This window comes from Mauremys mutica, chromosome 3, assembly GCF_020497125.1.
Source record: "Mauremys mutica isolate MM-2020 ecotype Southern chromosome 3, ASM2049712v1, whole genome shotgun sequence".
NCBI lineage: Eukaryota > Metazoa > Chordata > Testudines > Geoemydidae > Mauremys > Mauremys mutica.
Genome location: NC_059074.1, coordinates 8,205,586 through 8,222,510, shown reverse-complemented (window position 1 = coordinate 8,222,510; position 16,925 = coordinate 8,205,586). Strand labels below are relative to the sequence as shown.

The following is a 16,925-nucleotide window of genomic DNA, read 5'->3' as shown; positions in this document are numbered from 1 at the left end:
AGGAATATCAGCAGGACCAGGGGAGGGGGCTGGATGAATAGAGCAAGGGCCAGACACATCCTTCTCCGCAGCAGAGCGCTGGGAGCCTTCGGCTAGCCCTGGGCATTGCTGGTCTAGAACTGGCACTGAAGCATTCATGCATTCCCTGGAGGTTCCCACCTCCAGCCATGCCCAGATGTGGCTGCCCGGTCACCTCTAGTTGTAGAGATCAGAGAGCCTAATCTGGATCACGGAGCCCGGAGCCTTACACAGTAAGGAGCCTAACCCAGCCACCTACGGTTCAGTGCAGCCGGGGCGAGAATGTGTAGGTGCCTGCTGCCACCCATAGGCAGAAGACATTAGCACACGTCTCACATGCGTGAAACCAGAGTCCTGACCATTTGGCAGTTATTGCAGCTCCCACATCACACTGAATTCCCTGACACGATGCATCCTGGACCGATCCTGTGCTGGGTAGTTACACACGGCTTCCTTGCCCTTTATCCCTGCAGGTCCAGAAAGTGTCTGCAGGTGCACCGATGGGGGGAGCACTGCTTTACCATGTTATATCCAAATTTGTGTTATATCAGGTGGCGTTATATCGAAGTAGCGGTGTATGTGAATTCCTAATGCAACGCTTTTCCATGTATAAGCTTTTGTACATACAGGTTATGTCCACACTGGCACTTTTGTCGTTAAAACTTTTGTCACGCAGGGGGGTGAAAACGCACACACACACACCCCTGAACGACAAAAGTTTTAGCGACGAAAAGTGCCAGTGTGGACAGCACTTCAGCAGCGTGAGCCGCGCTCCCAGAAATGAACCTACTGCTCCTCATTGGAGGTGGTTTTATTTTGTTGCTAGGAAAGCTCTCTCCCGGAGATAAAGATCGGCTACACCTTACAATAGCATGGCTGCAGAGGCACAGCCGCGCTGTTGTAAGAGGCACAGTGTAGACATATTTCAGAACAGCAGCCGTGTTAGTCTGTATGCGCAAAAGGAACAGGAGTACTTGTGGCACCTTAGAGACTAACAAATTTATTTGAGCATAAGCTTTCGTGGGCTACAGCCCACTTCATCGGACATAGCCCACATATCACTGACCTCGGAACCAAATTATCGCTGACCTCGGAACCAAAAGTAGGAGTGGGCTGATAAAGTTTGCGGATGACACAAAGTTGGGAGGTATTGCCAATTCGGAAAAGGATCGGGATATCCTCCAGGGAGATTTGGATGACCTTGTAAACTGGAGTATTAGTAACAGGATGAAATTCATTAATGAGAAGTGTAAGGTTATGCATTTAGGGATGACTAACAAGAATTTTAGTTATAAGCTGGGGACGCACCAGTTGGAAGTAACGGACGAGGAGAAGGACCTAGGAGTCCTGGTTGATCGTAGGATGACTATGAGTAGGCAATGTGATGTGGCCGTTAAAAAAGCTAATGCGGTCTTGGGGTGCATTAGGCGAGGTATTTCTAGTAGAGATAAGGAGGTGCTAGTCCCGTTATATAAGGCGTTGGTGAGACCTCATTTGGAGTATTGTGTGCAGTTTTGGTCTCCCATGTTTAAGAAGGATGAATTCAAACTGGAACGGGTACAAAGAAGGGCCACTAGAATGATCCGAGGAATGGAAAGCCTGTCGTATGAAAGGAGACTTGAGGAGCTCGGTTTGTTTTCCTTAACCAAAAGAAGGATAAGAGGAGATATGATTGCACTCTTTAAATATATCAGAGGGATAAATACCAGGGAAGGAGAGGAATTATTTCAGCTCAGTGCTAATGTGGACACGAGGACAAACGGATATAAATTGTCAGTCAGGAAATTTAGGCTTGAAATTAGACGAAGGTTTCTAACCATCAGAGGAGTGCAATTTTGGAACAGCCTACCGAGGGAAACAGTGGGGGCGAAGGACCTCCATGACTTTAAGATTAAGCTGGATAAGTTTATGGAGGGGATGGTATGATAGGATAACGGGTTTAGTCAATAGGTCAATAACGTGCCACACTGGTAATTAGTACAAAGGGTCAATGTTGGGATATTGTTAGCCTTTTCCAGAGGGTCTGGCTGGAGAGTCTTGCCCGCATGCTCGGGGTTCAGCTGATCGCCATATTTGGGGTCGGGAAGGAATTTTCCTCCAGGGTAGATTGGCAGTGGCCCTGGAGGTTTTTCGCCTTCCTCCGAAGCATGGGGCAGGGGTCGCTTGCTGGTGGATTATCTGCTACTTGAAGTCTTTAAATCAGGATTTGGAGCATTCAACAGCAGAGTCAAGGGAGAGAATTAGTTCAGGAGTGGGTGGATCGGCTTATGTGGCCTGCAACTTGCAGGAGGTCAGACTAGATGATCATAATGGTCCCTTCTGATCTTGAATTCTATGATTCTATGATTCTATAGCCACATACAATGTAGCATCTAGTCTGCCCGGCAGAAGGTTTTAATTTTTCAGTGACCTATGCATGCAGTACTAGGCTTTGAAATATTCTAGAAACTACCTTTTGAGTTCAGTGACAGTCATGCACAAGTCAGTATAAGTGTTGGAGGTGACAATATACATTTATGTTATGAATATGCAAAAGCTATGAGAGAAACAAGTGACCTAACAAAAAGTAGTGAAGACAAAGTGCACAAACAAGTCCTTGTCTCTGCCCTGAAGAGGGGTGAAGAGCATGTTACAGCTGTTACCTCCCATGTCATCAATATGACAAACCTATGTGATCCTGAATCACACCCAGAGGTACCTATCCGCATATCTGCTAGAATGCATGTAATATCAGATGTACAGGAGGAGTCAGTACCAAAAATAGCAGATACTGGTGAAGAACAAATGGAGAGATCTATGAGAAGTGCACTTGATTCTGACGGGACATGGAACTTCTTCAGCTCAGTCAAGAACTCTGGCATAAAAAAAACTTTTGCTGAAATGCCAGAATTAAATATGGTTTTCTTGGGCAAGGGATGGACAATCACAGCAGCTATCAGTCCAGAAATTATTTTTTGCTGAGTCCTGTCCTTAACAAGAGATGATGTTTCTGTGATGGCGCCCCCATAAGGCTTTATGGAAATATGCTTATGAATATATATGACATAACTGGAATATGTTCTTTGCTACATATGCCATGTAACATATCTATGTAAAGGTTATGATCTACTGAATCTATCAATCCTATCTGTATGCATGTATCATTTTTGTACTCAAAGTTATGAATATTGGCAGTGTACTGGCTTGATTTCTAAATAACCTTAGTAGAGCATTTGGTCAGTTCCTGGAATAAGGAATTCACAAAGTTAAGTGCCCAATCAGGAAGCACTTAAGGAACAATGCATCTTGGAATGCTCCAATCCACATAAGAGGTCTATTTGAGGACGTTCAAGGTAGCATGTAAACAATGGATGCTACCTGTAAAAACTGAGTCATGCATGGACATGCGACTTGCCCAGGTGACTCCAGAACTCCATCTTGGAGCTGGACTTTGCATAGGAGAGAGGAGGGGTTCTCCACCCACAAGAAAAGCCCGTGGGAGACCCCTCCATTTTGTCTTCAGCTGGCTAAAGAGAGAGCCTCTCCAAACCCAAAGATACCTGAAAGAAACTGGAATAATAGGACAATACCTACAGGGGGTGTGAGTGATTGCTGGACCCAGACTAGCAGGAGACTAGCCTGTAAAAGGAAGCTTACTGGAACTGATGAGGTGTTATTTGTATTAAGTTTCTTAGACATAGATTTGCGTGTTCTATTTTATTTTACTTAGTAATTCACTTTGTTCTGTTACTACTTGGAACCACTTAAATCCTACTTTCTGTATTTAATAACATCACTTTTTACTTATTAATTAACCCAGATTATGTATTAATACCTGGGGGTGGTGGCAAACAGCTGTGCATATCTCTCTATCAGTGTTATAGAGGGCGAACAATTTATGAGTTTACCCTGTATACGCTTTATACAGGGTAAAACGGATTTATTCGGGTTTAGACCCCACTGGGAGTTGGGCATCTGAGTGTTCTAGATAAGAACACTTCTGTGAGCTGCTTTCAGTTAAGTCTGCAGCTTTGGGGCAAGCAATTCAGACCCTGGGTCTGTGTTGGAGCAGACGGGCACGTCTGGCTCAGCAAGACAGGGTGCTGGGGCCCCGAGCTGGCAGGGAAAGCAGGAGCAGAGGTAGTCTTGGCACATCAGGTGGCAGCTCCCAAGGGGGGGGATGGTTCTGTGATCTAACCCGTCACAGTTTCAATAGCATCTGTTCTTAGGCACAGATCCTATGGGGTGACTATGTCCCTCTTCAATGCTGATGGAACAATGAGAAGGCCAAACAAAGCTGAATTAGGGCATCAACTGGATGCTCAGGCTGAAAGCATCCATGAGCTAAGGGCATGCAAGAAAGAAAGCCACAGAGATGCCACAGCTGTCACAGAAATGACAGCTGGAGACAAATTCCACCATTCAATGAATTGGCTGTTGAGTACTTGAGGTGTGTCTTAAAAGAATTTAACAGATCATTCTGTAATCGAAGTCTCACAGATAGGACAACAGTAATTCCATAAAAATGACAGGACTGAGCTGGACAGGATAAAATGTTGGATTCAGGAAATACCAGGTGATTGGGGGATGCCCTATGCCTCCATGGGAAAGGTTTGCTTGCTGGATGCCAAGTTTAAAGTCATTTGTAAAAATTCCTCTGTCAATATATGGTTCTTCAAAATTCACCTGAGAGTGTAGGAGCACACCCAGCACAAACACTCCTCCTTGCTGGAGGCTTTTCCAACAGGAGAGTAGCAAAGTCCATCACCAGGAGAGGTGTTGATGAAACCCAAGGCTTGTACAGTATTCAAGTGGAAGCAGACACAAGGATGCTTCCACATGTGTCAATATGGCTTATAAAAAGGAACCACAGTAATTAGGCCACTTGATACAGATGTTTTGGTCCTTGCTGTGCCATACTTTCAATGCACATATTATCTGTGTGTTCCATTTCTGGAAACAGGCACCGTTACCGGCACAACTGACACACATCGCTTCATACCTGTATGGGCAATTTGTAGTGCACACATTCCTGACTTCCTGTTGTACACACAGGACTGTGAGCTGTGTCTTCCCCAATTTGGTACCAGGCGGAGGGGGGCGGGGGAATCTGTGTTTAATGTTTTCAAAACAAAGGGAGCTTATCCCTGCAGAGATCTTGCCCGGTTGGAAAAGAGCGATGGGCAAGACACAATTTCTGCAGCAATGAAGCTGGTAGCAGGGCTGTATGACCCGAGTGAGAAAGAAAAGGAGACTCACAGAGACCTGAATTGCTTGCACCTCAATCTGTCCATCACAAGCTGCTGGCCAAACTCCCACCGTGAGAGGACAATTTAGAAGAGCATGTCAAAAGAGCATCTTGGCAAACAAAGATTTGGATGACTTCATGCATCAGTAAAGCCAGATATTAGATCACCATGGATGGAAACATTCAGATGAACTACTTCCTGTATTCTTCAAGGGTCCAGTGACATCTAAGTTTCTACAAGATCTTATTTGTGCTGGTATCAGGAGAGGTCACTGCACAATCAATTGAGTCTGTAGTGAGAATAATCACCCCTGCACCGAGCAGTTTACATGCCACGCAACAAAGACTGTGGTAACCTGTGGACTCTTGACCGAGATCATAGTGATGAACAAGATGTGATGATGATGTTGACCAGAAATCTCACCAGCACTATAACATTTCAATAATACCTGTACAAATTTATTATTCGATTTTGTTTCATGCTGTAGGTTGTGGTGGTGATGCTTTGAGATCACAAAGAAATCCAATTTTATGTCCTGAAATAATACACAGTCATTAAACTAACAGAGGTTTTCAAATTAATTGAGAAACGTAACAGTAACAAGTCACCGGGACCAGATGGCATTCACCCAAGAGTTCTGAAAGAACTCAAATGTGAAATTGCAGAACTATTAACTATGGTTTGTAACCTGTCCTTTAAATCAGCTTCTGTACCCAATTACTGGAAGATAGCTAATGTAACACCAATATTTAAAAAGGGCTCTAGAGGTGATCCCGGCAATTACAGACTGGTAAGTCTAACGTCAGTACTGGGCAAATTAGTTGAAACAATAGTAAAGAATAAAATTGTCAGACACATAGAAGAACATAAATTGTTGGGCAAAAGTCAACATGGTTTCTGTAAAGGGAAATCATGTCTTACTAATCTATTAGAGTTCTTTGAAGGGGTCAACAAACATGTGGACAAGGGGGATCCGGTGGACATAGTGTACTTAGATTTCCAGAAAGCCTTTGACAAGGTCCCTCACCAAAGGCTCTTACGTAAATTAAGTTGTCATAAGATAAGAGAAAAGATCCTTTCATGGATTGAGAACTGGTTAAAAGAAAGGGAACAAAGGGTAGGAATCAATGGTAAATTCTCAGAATGGAGAGGGGTAACTAGTGGTGTTCCCCAAGGGTCAGTCCTAGGACCAATCCTATTCAACTTATTCATCAATGATCTGGAGAAAGGGGTAAACAGTGAAGTGGCAAAGTTTGTAGACAATACTAAACTGCTCAAGATAGTTAAGACCAAAGCAGACTGTGAAGAACTTCAAAAAGATCTCACAAAACTAAGTGATTGGGCAACAAAATGGCAAATGAAATTTAATGTGGATAAATGTAAAGTAATGCACATTGGAAAAAATAACCCCAACTATACATACAACATGATGGGGGCTAATTTAGCTACAACGAGTCAGGAAAAAGATCTTGGAGTCATTGTGGATAGTTCTCTGAAGATGTCCAAGCAGTGTGCAGCGGCAGTCAATAAAAGCAAACAGGATGTTAGGAATCATTAAAAAGAAGATAGAAAATAAGATGGAGAATATCTTATTGCCATTATATAAATTCATGGTATGCCCACATCTTGAATACTACGTATAGATGTGGTCTCCTCACCTCAAAAAAGATATACTGGCACTAGAAAAGGTTCAGAGAAGGGCAACTAAAATGATTAGGGGTTTGGAACAGGTCCCATATGAGGAGAGATTAAAGAGGCTAGGACTTTTCAGCTTGGAAAAGAGGAGACTAAGGGGGGATATGATAGAGGTATATAAAATCATGAGTGATATGGAGAAAGTAAATAGAGAAATGTTATTTACTTGTTCCCATAATATAAGAACTAGGGGCAGCCAAATTAAATTAATGGGCAGCAGGTTTAAAAGAAATAAAAGGAAGTTCTTCTTCACACAGCACGCAGTCAACTTGTGGAACTCCTTGCCTGAGGAGGTTGTGAAGGCTAGGACTATAACAGCGTTTAAAAGAGAACTAGATACATTCATGGAGGTTAAGTCCATTAATGGCTATTAGCCAGGATGGGTAAGGAATGGTGTCCCTAGCCTCTGTTTGTCAGAGGGTGGAGATGGATGGCAGGAGAGAGATCACTTGATCATTACCTGTTAGGTTCACTCCCTCTGGGGCACCTGGCATTGGCCCTGTCGGAAGACCGGATACTGGGCTGGATGGACCTTTGGTCTGACCCAGTATGGCTGTTCTCATGTTATGTTCTTATGTTCTAAATGAATGCAAATATTTCAAAGTGGTCATTTTAATGCGTTGATGAGATGGTTTATTGCCGTTTCTATGGTAACGGCACCACCTGACAGCTACACATCATATCTCATCTTAAAAGTAAACATAATAAGCTTTCAAATGATGCATGAGGTGGTGTGTGTAGTGAGGGTACATTAAGTTGACCAAATCAGTGGTGTTTGCCACTCGCCTGCTGCTATGGCAATGGCACAGCCAGCAGCTGGCCAGCCTGACCAGAGCTGGCCTGAAAGATTCCTGTCGACTTGAGTAACTTTGGTTCAGGCGCCAGGAGAGAGCCAATAACGGGAGATTATTTTCTGCCCCTGAGGGAATTCTACTTAGCCTGGCGAGTAGCTTCAGGGTGGTTTTGATTACACAGTATATGGTAATGAGCACAGCAGACAGATCAACCAACCACTTCTGGAGTTGTGCTAGGCATCTGCAGGCTTTCCCACCAGAACAGGGATTGTGAGCATCTTCTTACCCCCCTGGGCTCTCCCTCCTTGGTAGTGCCAGAGGAACCAGCATAACTACAATTAGCCTGAAAAAAGGAGCTCATTTAGAAACAAAGTCCTTGCTAGTCTGCTCTCCTTTGCTAGACTTGACCCTAGAAAATCCAGAAGCCACAAGCAACGAATAGCCAATGCCTGTCTCTCCACATAGCAACACTGCGCCCAGCGGCTCCTGGTTAGAGATTCGCCCTAGATCTTTGACTCTCACATACAGAACCTTCATGCTTTCAGCAGCTTGCTGCCATTCATGTGGCCATGTGGACATGATTTTCAATGGCTGGCTCTGCTGCAGGATGCCAGGATTGGCCGTATTCCTGTTTACTGATCTTGTCTCTGCTCCATCCAAACATTTATTTAAAATCAATCATCTTTAGCGTTCAAGTAAAACTCAGTGTTTCAAATTGCTATAGAAACATTTACTGTTTACCTCAAACACCCCTTTTATACAGTAGAACCTCAGAGTTCCAAACACCTCGGGAAGGGAGGCTGTTTGTAACTCAAACATTCGTAACTCTGAACAGAAGGTTATGGTTGTTCTTTCAAAAGTTTACACTGAACATTGACTTAATACAGCTTTGAAACTTTACTATACAGAAGAAAAATGCTGCTTTCCCTTTATTTTGTTAGTAGTTTAGGGTTAACGCAGTACTGTCCTGTATCTGCTTTTTTTGGTTGTCTCTGTTGCTGATTCCAAATGAGGTGTGTGGTGGATTGGTCAAGTTTGTAACTCTGAGATTCTACTGTAAAAGGCAGAGAACCTTCCATTTTCCGACACTAGAGGGCTGTCATAGCACGAGACACCAGAGTCTTGATATTTTGTACAGAGCACAACTAGTACAGAAGTGGCATTACAGATTCCCGCCACATGGGCTTACACATTCCACCCAGTATTGCCAGGTGATCATTAGCATCACTAATCAATTCCCCATCAGATGATAGGCGGAAAGGTACCGCTTGTGGGAAAGGGGAAGGATTCAGTTCTCAGTTCAGCCACAGACTTGCTGGGTGATCGGGGCAGGTCACTGAATCTCTGGGTCTCATTTTACAAATGGGGATAACCACGACAAGAAGAGAATTTCTCCATCTCACCCTGGGGCAGGGAGGGTTAATTCATGCTTGTAAAGGGCTGCAAGCTCCTCCGATGATATTAATTAGTATCGTTCTCTCCCTCCTGGTTCTTTTCAACCCACAGCCAGCCTGTTTGCAAGGGTTGTGTTTAACCAGGCTGCTCATAGTGAGTTACGACTTGTTTCCCGCCCTGTTCTCCAGGCCACCAGAAGTGAAGCCAGGCTGAAGTCTCTCAGTGTGAACGTGAACTTCTCTCTCTTGTCTTTGCTAAAGGGAAAATTCCATTGTACCCCTCCCTCACTAGGGCCATTCTTTCTGATGTGTTGGTGAAAGGCACCGTTGGACAGAGTCCCCTGCACAACCCGCACGTGCAACGAAGACCAAAGTAGCACCAGCCTCCCGCACTCCGACCCAATGTGACTATCCTAACCACGAGGGTGTGAATCAAAGGCCCCTTCAGTCCTTAGCCTCAGGGCTGAGACTTCCAATATGGGAGCTGGTGCTAGTACGGATATACCACACACTCCATGGTACCCAGACTATGACGGATACCTGCCTGCTAGGAAGTGCACTGAGACCTGCTACACCTAGGTACCAAACAGCTAAGAGATGGTAACAACTTCCAGTCATTACAGACCTGTAGTGACTGGCTATGAGATGCTGAACCAAAGGGGAAGGGCTGCCTCTCCTATTTTTTAGTCCCTTCTAACATCAAGGCTGTCCAGCAACAATTAGGACAGGTGAGCACCACTGACAGTTACAAACAGATATTTTTCTATTAGTTCAGGGATTCTTCTTCCTCCCGTAGCATCTCTCCCTAGAGACACAAAAGGCAGTGCTTGGGGAACTCCACTGATCCCTGGAAGATTTTGCCAGCCTTTTCAAATAGTCAGAGAGGATGACATGACTTAAGAACAACTCCCGCAGTTTATCCTTCTGCAGTGGCACCGGTACCATTTAACAGTTCAGAGTGCTGGGCACGGTTTCAGATAGAGTGGAACAATTAGACTAAGAAGAACGGCCCTACTGGGTCAGACCAAAGGATCACCTAGCCCAGCATCCTGTCTTCCAACAGTGGCCAATGCCAGGTGCCCCAGGGGGAATGAACAGAGCAAGGAATCATCAAGTGATCCATCCCCTGTCGCCCATTCCCAGCTTCTGGCAAACAGAGGCTAGGGACACCTTCCCTGCCCAGCCTGGCTAATATCTATTGATGGACCTGTCCTCCATGAACTTATCTAGTCAATAGGAATGGAGTGGACGTGGCAGGTAACCTGTGGACGCGGCAGGTAAACAAACCTGTGGATGCGGCAGGTAAACAAACCCCCGGCCCACCAGGGTAAGCACCCTGGCGAGCCACGTGCCAAACGTTGCTGATCCCTGATCTAATCATTAATTACGCACCATTGCGCTTAGCTCAATACAGGAGACAAAAATAAAGAAAGCCCCTGCCTGAAGTACTTAATAATCACTCCTTGCAAAAGCTCAGCCAGGCAGGTAATTAAGAGCAGGTTTGCTCATTTGACTTGCGATGAACATGGGGGTGCTCTGTGGTGCATCTGGATCTTTACCCCACCCAGTACCATGTGTACAGGGTGGGGAATTGGTATGTCAGAGGGAGCTCCCAGGTTTGTTACCCTCCCCCATAGCCACGGGGCCTGGGACTGCGAGCCGCTAAGACTGAATTTGTTTAAGTGCCAAACAACATAGCTACAATCATAGGAGAACTCATATGCCCTGGCTGGCGGGGAAACACCAGTCACTGGCAAACAGATGATCTTACCCCATGGCCCTGTAACAAAGGCCATTGAGCAATATGGTAAGTGGGCTCGGGCACACCCAGGTTGGGTGGGGCTTTGGGGGGGCAGAAAAAGGCAGTTGTGCCTAAGAAGTGGGGGGTGGAGAGACAGTCTGGGGCATAAGCAGCAAAGAATCCTGTGGCACCTTATAGACTAACAGACGTTTTGCAGCATGAGGCTTCGTGGGTGAATACCTACTTCGTCGGATGCAAGTAGTGGAAATTTTGGGGCATATGTTCTCTTGAAGGCAAACTGGGAGGAGGCTAGGTGTCAGGAGCCTCTTGCCTTCCTAAACAAATGTAAATTGGGTCTGTTCTCCTGTAACTCCAGAGGAAAGCCCATCGTAACTTAGCCTGTAGCGAAGTGTAAGCATGGATGAGCCTAGGAATGCTTGTTGTTTCGAAGTCATTTTGTGCAATGCTTTGTTCTGTTTGCTAATAAACATACTTGTTTTAAAAGGACATTGAGCATGGTGCATCACCGGCCACTGTCACCTCCCAACGGCTCCCTTGGGACCAAGTAGGGCTCTAGGGCTGGTTAGCCCCTACTAGGTCTCATGGGTTTAGGAGCTGCTTCTCTAAAAGTCCCTGGCTGGGTTGGGTGTGTGTGTAGGGGGGGTGCCCAGGCCTGCCCACTCCGCTGGGTTTAGGGTGACCAGACAGCAAATGTGAAAAATCGGGACGGGGGTTGGGAGGTAATAGGTGCCTACATAAGAAAAAGACCCAAAAATCGGGACTATCCCTATAAAATTGGGACATCTGGTCACCCTAGCTGGGTTCCAGCTCAGGCCCCTTGTTTGCGACAGCCAGAACCAGTTCGTCTCAGTCCCTTGCTGCTCCCAGAGCTACTTCCCGTCTGTGCAGCCCTGTTTCTCCCTCTTTGGAATGGTGGTTTTGTCTGGCAGCTTCTCATCAGTCTGCTGGAAGGAACCACTCTCTGCAATCCCTCTGTCTCTCTGGCAGCCACCTTTCCCCTCCGACGTTCCCCATCTAACTGAGCTCCTGAACCTTTTAGCACGCTCCTGCTAGACTGATTAACTCCCTGAGTAACTACTCCCAGGTGAACCTGAGCTGCTTCGTTCCCCCTTGTGGAGGGGTCAGAGGTAGCCTGGGCCAGAGGGTCAGAGCTACCCTCTGAAACTCCTGAGGGGAAGAAATGCAGGCGTCCAGTGAGACCTGCACAGAAGTGGTTGGCATAGGTGGGTGGGTGGGGATTGTACTCAGAGCCTGATCTAACTGCAGGATAAGCAAAGGCATGAGGCCTGACACTGGGAGGATGCACTCAAACAGACCAGAAGGGGACAGGGCTGCAATGAGCTCCGTAACTATGACATTACTGAACTGGGAAACTGAGGCACAGAAAGGGGAAGTGACTTGTCCAATATCAGAGGGAGCCAAGAGTTCCTAATTTCCACTCCTGGGTCTGAACTCTTGGACCACGCGCCTCGCTATCTCTAGGCACTTCCTCTCCCCTCCTTCAAAGTCCTGCCCTCAAAGAGCCAGTCTCCAGCAGATTTGCACAAACCCACGTTGGCGGAGTTCACACCAGGGTTGGCCCACCCAGTCCTGTCTCTCTCCAAGCACGAGCAATGCTTAAGAGCTAGAGCGCCCAGCACCAGGTACAACAAGACGAAGAGGGAAGCAAAAGCAACGGCATCAGGAATGCACCCACTTAACATTGCTGTAGGATCATCCTGCTGCAGAAGCGCTGAGGAAAAGCGCCTTTTCCAGAGGCCTCCAGAACTTACCATTCTGATGAGCTTGGAGGAGTCGACGCGTCCCTCAGTGGTTCTGGTGGAAAAACTTCGGTTTTTCCTGCAAAGATGAAAAAGACACAAAAGATTCACTTTGCTCCTCCGGAGGATGCGTGGAATGTTTCTCTGACGTTCATCACCTTTCTGTGCCCAAAGCCACTAGCTGGACAGATCAGAAGGGGGCCAGGAGATATTTCCTGCCCCCAGCCAGGACAGAGAGAGGAATTATTTAGATGGATAACTTGGAGTATCAGGATCAAACTCTGCTAAAAGGAAGCTCAGGGAATTGTAGGGTGACCAGATGTCCCGTTTTTATAGGGACAGTCCTGATTTTGGGGTCTTTTTCTTATATAGGCTCCTATTACCCCTCACCCCCTGTCCTGGTTTTTTACATTTGCCGCTCCGGGTCTTCGGCGGCAATTCGGCGGCGGGGGGTCCTTCCACTCCAGGACCCGCCTCCGAAGTGCCCCAAAGACCCGCAGCGGGGGGGGTCCTTCCACCCCGGGACCTGCCACCAAAGTGCCGGGTCTTCGGTGGCGGGGACCCCAGGCCCCCTGAATCCTCTGGGTGGCCCTGCTGTATTATCCCCATTGTCAAGCCCTTTCCTCCTTGTTTCACGGACTATGAATAATCACACTGCAGGGTGATGGGCCCCTTGGACAGTGACTGGCAGAGAGAGGCCTTGTAACGAGTGCCATGGCTTCCATGTGGGGTCTCAGAGCCTGGAGCCTGAATGTCTACACTGCCATTTTAGAGCTCTGCGAGCCTGTGTCAGCTGACCTGTGTCAGCACCATGGGTCTGGTACTGCAGTGTAGACCTGCCCTGGGAATATTTCCACTCATTTCAACGGGCTCAGGGGGAGACCCCATGCCAGCAAAGCACTTGAATACTGACCGCAACAATGGGACGAGTCTCCCGCTTAAGTTCAGGCACGTGAGTAAGTATTTTGCTGCTCCCGCGTGGCAAGCCAGGGTGTGAATTCCCAGCTTGCTGCGCAGTAACGCTTCCAAGGAGCAGTAAGCCAAGCTGCACCCCGGGGCTTTCACTGCACCATAGCAGCGTCCACATAGCTGCATGGCCAGCGTGTGTGTGGGAGAGTCACACCCTGGCTTGCCAGGCAGTGACTTGCCGTGCAGACAAACCCGTTGTGTTTTTGTCCCATCTGAAAGATGTTGGGTTGCCTGTTAATCCCCCTTCTCCCCTCCCCCTTGCAGAGCCCTCTGTGCACACGGTCAGGAGGAGCAGCGCACGGGATCTGCAGTGGCAGCAACCAGGCCATTCCCTCCACCAGCAGCCTTTCGATGTACATGGGGCACCTTTTCAAGCGCATTATGCGGCCGACAAAAGGAGGCACCGGACACAAATTTTCACACAGGGCGGAAGCAGCTCCTGTCGTGGGGGGCTGGGCGTGGCTCCCCACTCCGTTTTGCAACACAGGTGCACAGTGTCCCGTGTCTCCGTGACCCCTTACGCTATGTCACACCACCACGTGCTCCGATTTGACCCAGCCGCCCCTCTGTCATGATGGATGGTGGCTGGGCCAAACCTGAGCTGGTGCCATAACCCCATGTGCCAGGGCGCAACAACCGACTGCTGCCAAGCGAGCGTGGGGTGGGCTCACTCTCCAACCCACCACCAGTGACCCCTCACTCTGTCCCCCCCACCACCACTCGGTTTTAAAACCTGGCTCTGCCGATGAGGCTTTGCAGATGACGTCCCACACGATACTAGCAGCAAGAGATGTTCTAAGCCAGTGGTTCTCAACCAGGGGTCCGGGGCCCTCTGGGAGGTTTCTGGGAGGCCTCCAAGCAGGGCCAGCGTTAGATTGGCTGGGGCCCAGGGCAGAAAGCTGAAACCCCACCGCATGGGGCTGAAGCCCAGGGCCCTGAGCCCCAACACCCGGGGCTGAAGCCAAAGCCTGAGCAAATTAGCTTTGCAAGGACCCTGTGGCCACAGGCAACTGCCCTGCTTGCTACCCCCTAACGCCGGCCCTGGAAAACTGCAGAAAACCAGTTGTTCTGGCTCAGGTGGGCCGTGGAGTTTTTAGATCTGGGGTCAGGGGGAGGGGCAGAAAGAAAAAGGCTGAGAACCCCTGTTCTAAGCGACATGAAACCTGGGCAGCCGAATTCCCCTTCTGCCCTGCGTGAGTTAATGGCTAAAGTTAAATTGCCACACAAATGCTCTGTCGCTGCCATGTGTATGAGCTGATGCCACCCAGTGGCCAATCTGGCAAAACACACCTCCAGGGGAGAAATCTCACAGCACCACTGCACATAGTGTAGTTTGGAGAGGGTGCAGCTGGTCTCTCAACTGGCCCAGTGCCTGGCCACAGCTTTCCTTCCTTCCCTGGAGTGAGGTGTAAGCCTCTCTGTCCCTCTCATATGCTCCTTTCATCCCCTTCCCTCCACTTGCTCAGCCACAAACTTTACGGGACCCCCATTAAGGCTGATCTGTATGATCCTCAATCGGCCAAGGAGACTGGCATCAACAAATGCAAGGTGCTCTCTCTCTCTCTCTCTCATCCCCCTCCCCGCAGAGGCGCTGGCACATCAGACAGGGCAGTGAGCAGATAGATGAATACCCATCAGAAATATCCAGCTCACCACCTTGGCCTGATATTTGTGCTAGCTAGAAAATTAACTCTCTGATTCGTCCATTGCTATGGCCCGATTTTTTCTGGGGTGGGGGAGGGGGAGTCAGACTCCTTTACATGCAAATGCCCTTTGACCCACTTATGTTCTCTGACCAGTGTTAGGGATGCCTTGTCTATATGAAAGCAGGGCACTGCTTTAACTGAATTGATCTAGAGCCTATTACAGACATGCTTAAACTGGTACATTTTAAAAACAGTTAGTAACCAAATTAAGCTATAGACCAGGTTTAAACTGATTTAAGAGCATCTACACAGCAGTTTGCACCACTTAAACTAAACCTCTTTCAAAACACACCTTTAGTGAAATTGGTGCAGTTCTGCACATAGACCAGACACTGGGGCAAAACCCATTTTCACATATTCATAGGTTAGGAACCATTGTGAACCTCTAACCTGACCTGTATGGCACAGGCCATAGGACTTCCTTGAAATAATTCCTGTTTGAACGAGAGCTGTTATTTCAGAAAACATCCAATCTTGATTTTAAAGCGATGGAGAATTTGCCCCAGCCCTTGCTAAGTTGTTCCAGTGATTTTTAACAGTGAGGGGTAATTAATTTCCGCATTATTTCTGGTCTCAAACTGTCTAGCTTCAATTTTGTACAGGCACAGTGTGTCAGCACCAGGGGGTTACAGCGATGGAACTACTGTACCTCAGTGTAGTTCTACCAGTGCCAGTTTTCCCAAATTCAACAAGCCCTTAGATTCCACTCTGAATGTGGTCCTTTGTCCCCAGGACTGACAGCCCAGGCCAGCCCCTTCCACCAGCAGCACTCATCATGAATAAGGAGAGCAAGCAAGAGTGAGAGATTTAGGAGGGAGAGCACCTACCTTTTAAAGGGGATGCAGAGAAGGAGCAGGAGAACCGTGAGCAGGACAGGGACGATGGATGCTAAACTCCATTGCAGCAGCAGGCAAGAGCTGAAAGTGACTGTCGAATACTCTGGTCGCTCTGCCGAAGAGGGAGCCATGTGGCCAGGTGGAAGGGGAGGGGCAATAAAACCACTGAAAAAAGAAACACACACAGAGCAAATAAAAATCACAAAGAATACCAACACCAAGCTGCAACATTTGTATTATTCAGGTAGCAACGTGCATCAGGAGGCGGCGGCATGTGTTGTCTGCACAAGGGCGTGCTTGTATCTAAAGGTTTGTGTGGCGGTACGATGTATAATATGTGCATGTGTAGAGTTTAGGGAGGTGGTGTGAGATGGGGATTGGACTTTGGTAGTAGGTGAGAAAGGGACTCGGAACACACCCCAAGCCCAGCAGCAGGGTTTATGGAACTTATTAAGGTTTTATGGACCCTCCTGTAACAACCAGAGAAATGTTGCCAGGGGTTATTAAACACCCAACACTGCAAGGGAGGAACATCAAATGAACAGCACCAAGTGCTAGAATATTGGAACCAGAAAGCGAAAATGATCAGTGACCCCTTGACCTCAAGCCCAGATCCATCCTAAAGCTTCACTTCTGCCAGGCTGGCTGCCTTTCAGCTAGAGCTGGTCAGAAAAAGGTTGACCGAGAGTTTTGTCAGGAAATGCAGTGTTGCCAAAATCAAAACGCTTCATGAAATTGACATGATTTTGCTAAAATTTAGTTT

At 47.5% G+C, this 16,925-nt stretch overlaps 1 protein-coding gene across 2 annotated transcripts in view; it reads right to left on the bottom strand.

The window, feature by feature from the left end:
• The window catches only part of LOC123365764, a 70,463-nt gene that overhangs the window by 41,753 nt on the left and 11,785 nt on the right, over nt 1-16,925 (bottom strand). For both annotated transcript variants that reach the window (XM_045008634.1, XM_045008633.1), the window contains 2 exons: nt 16,154-16,327; nt 12,664-12,730 (listed from right to left, as the gene is read on the bottom strand). In XM_045008634.1, the coding sequence (XP_044864569.1) occupies nt 12,664-12,730; nt 16,154-16,293 (207 nt within the window). In that variant the 5' untranslated portion in view covers nt 16,294-16,327. The remainder of the gene's footprint in view (nt 1-12,663; nt 12,731-16,153; nt 16,328-16,925) is intronic.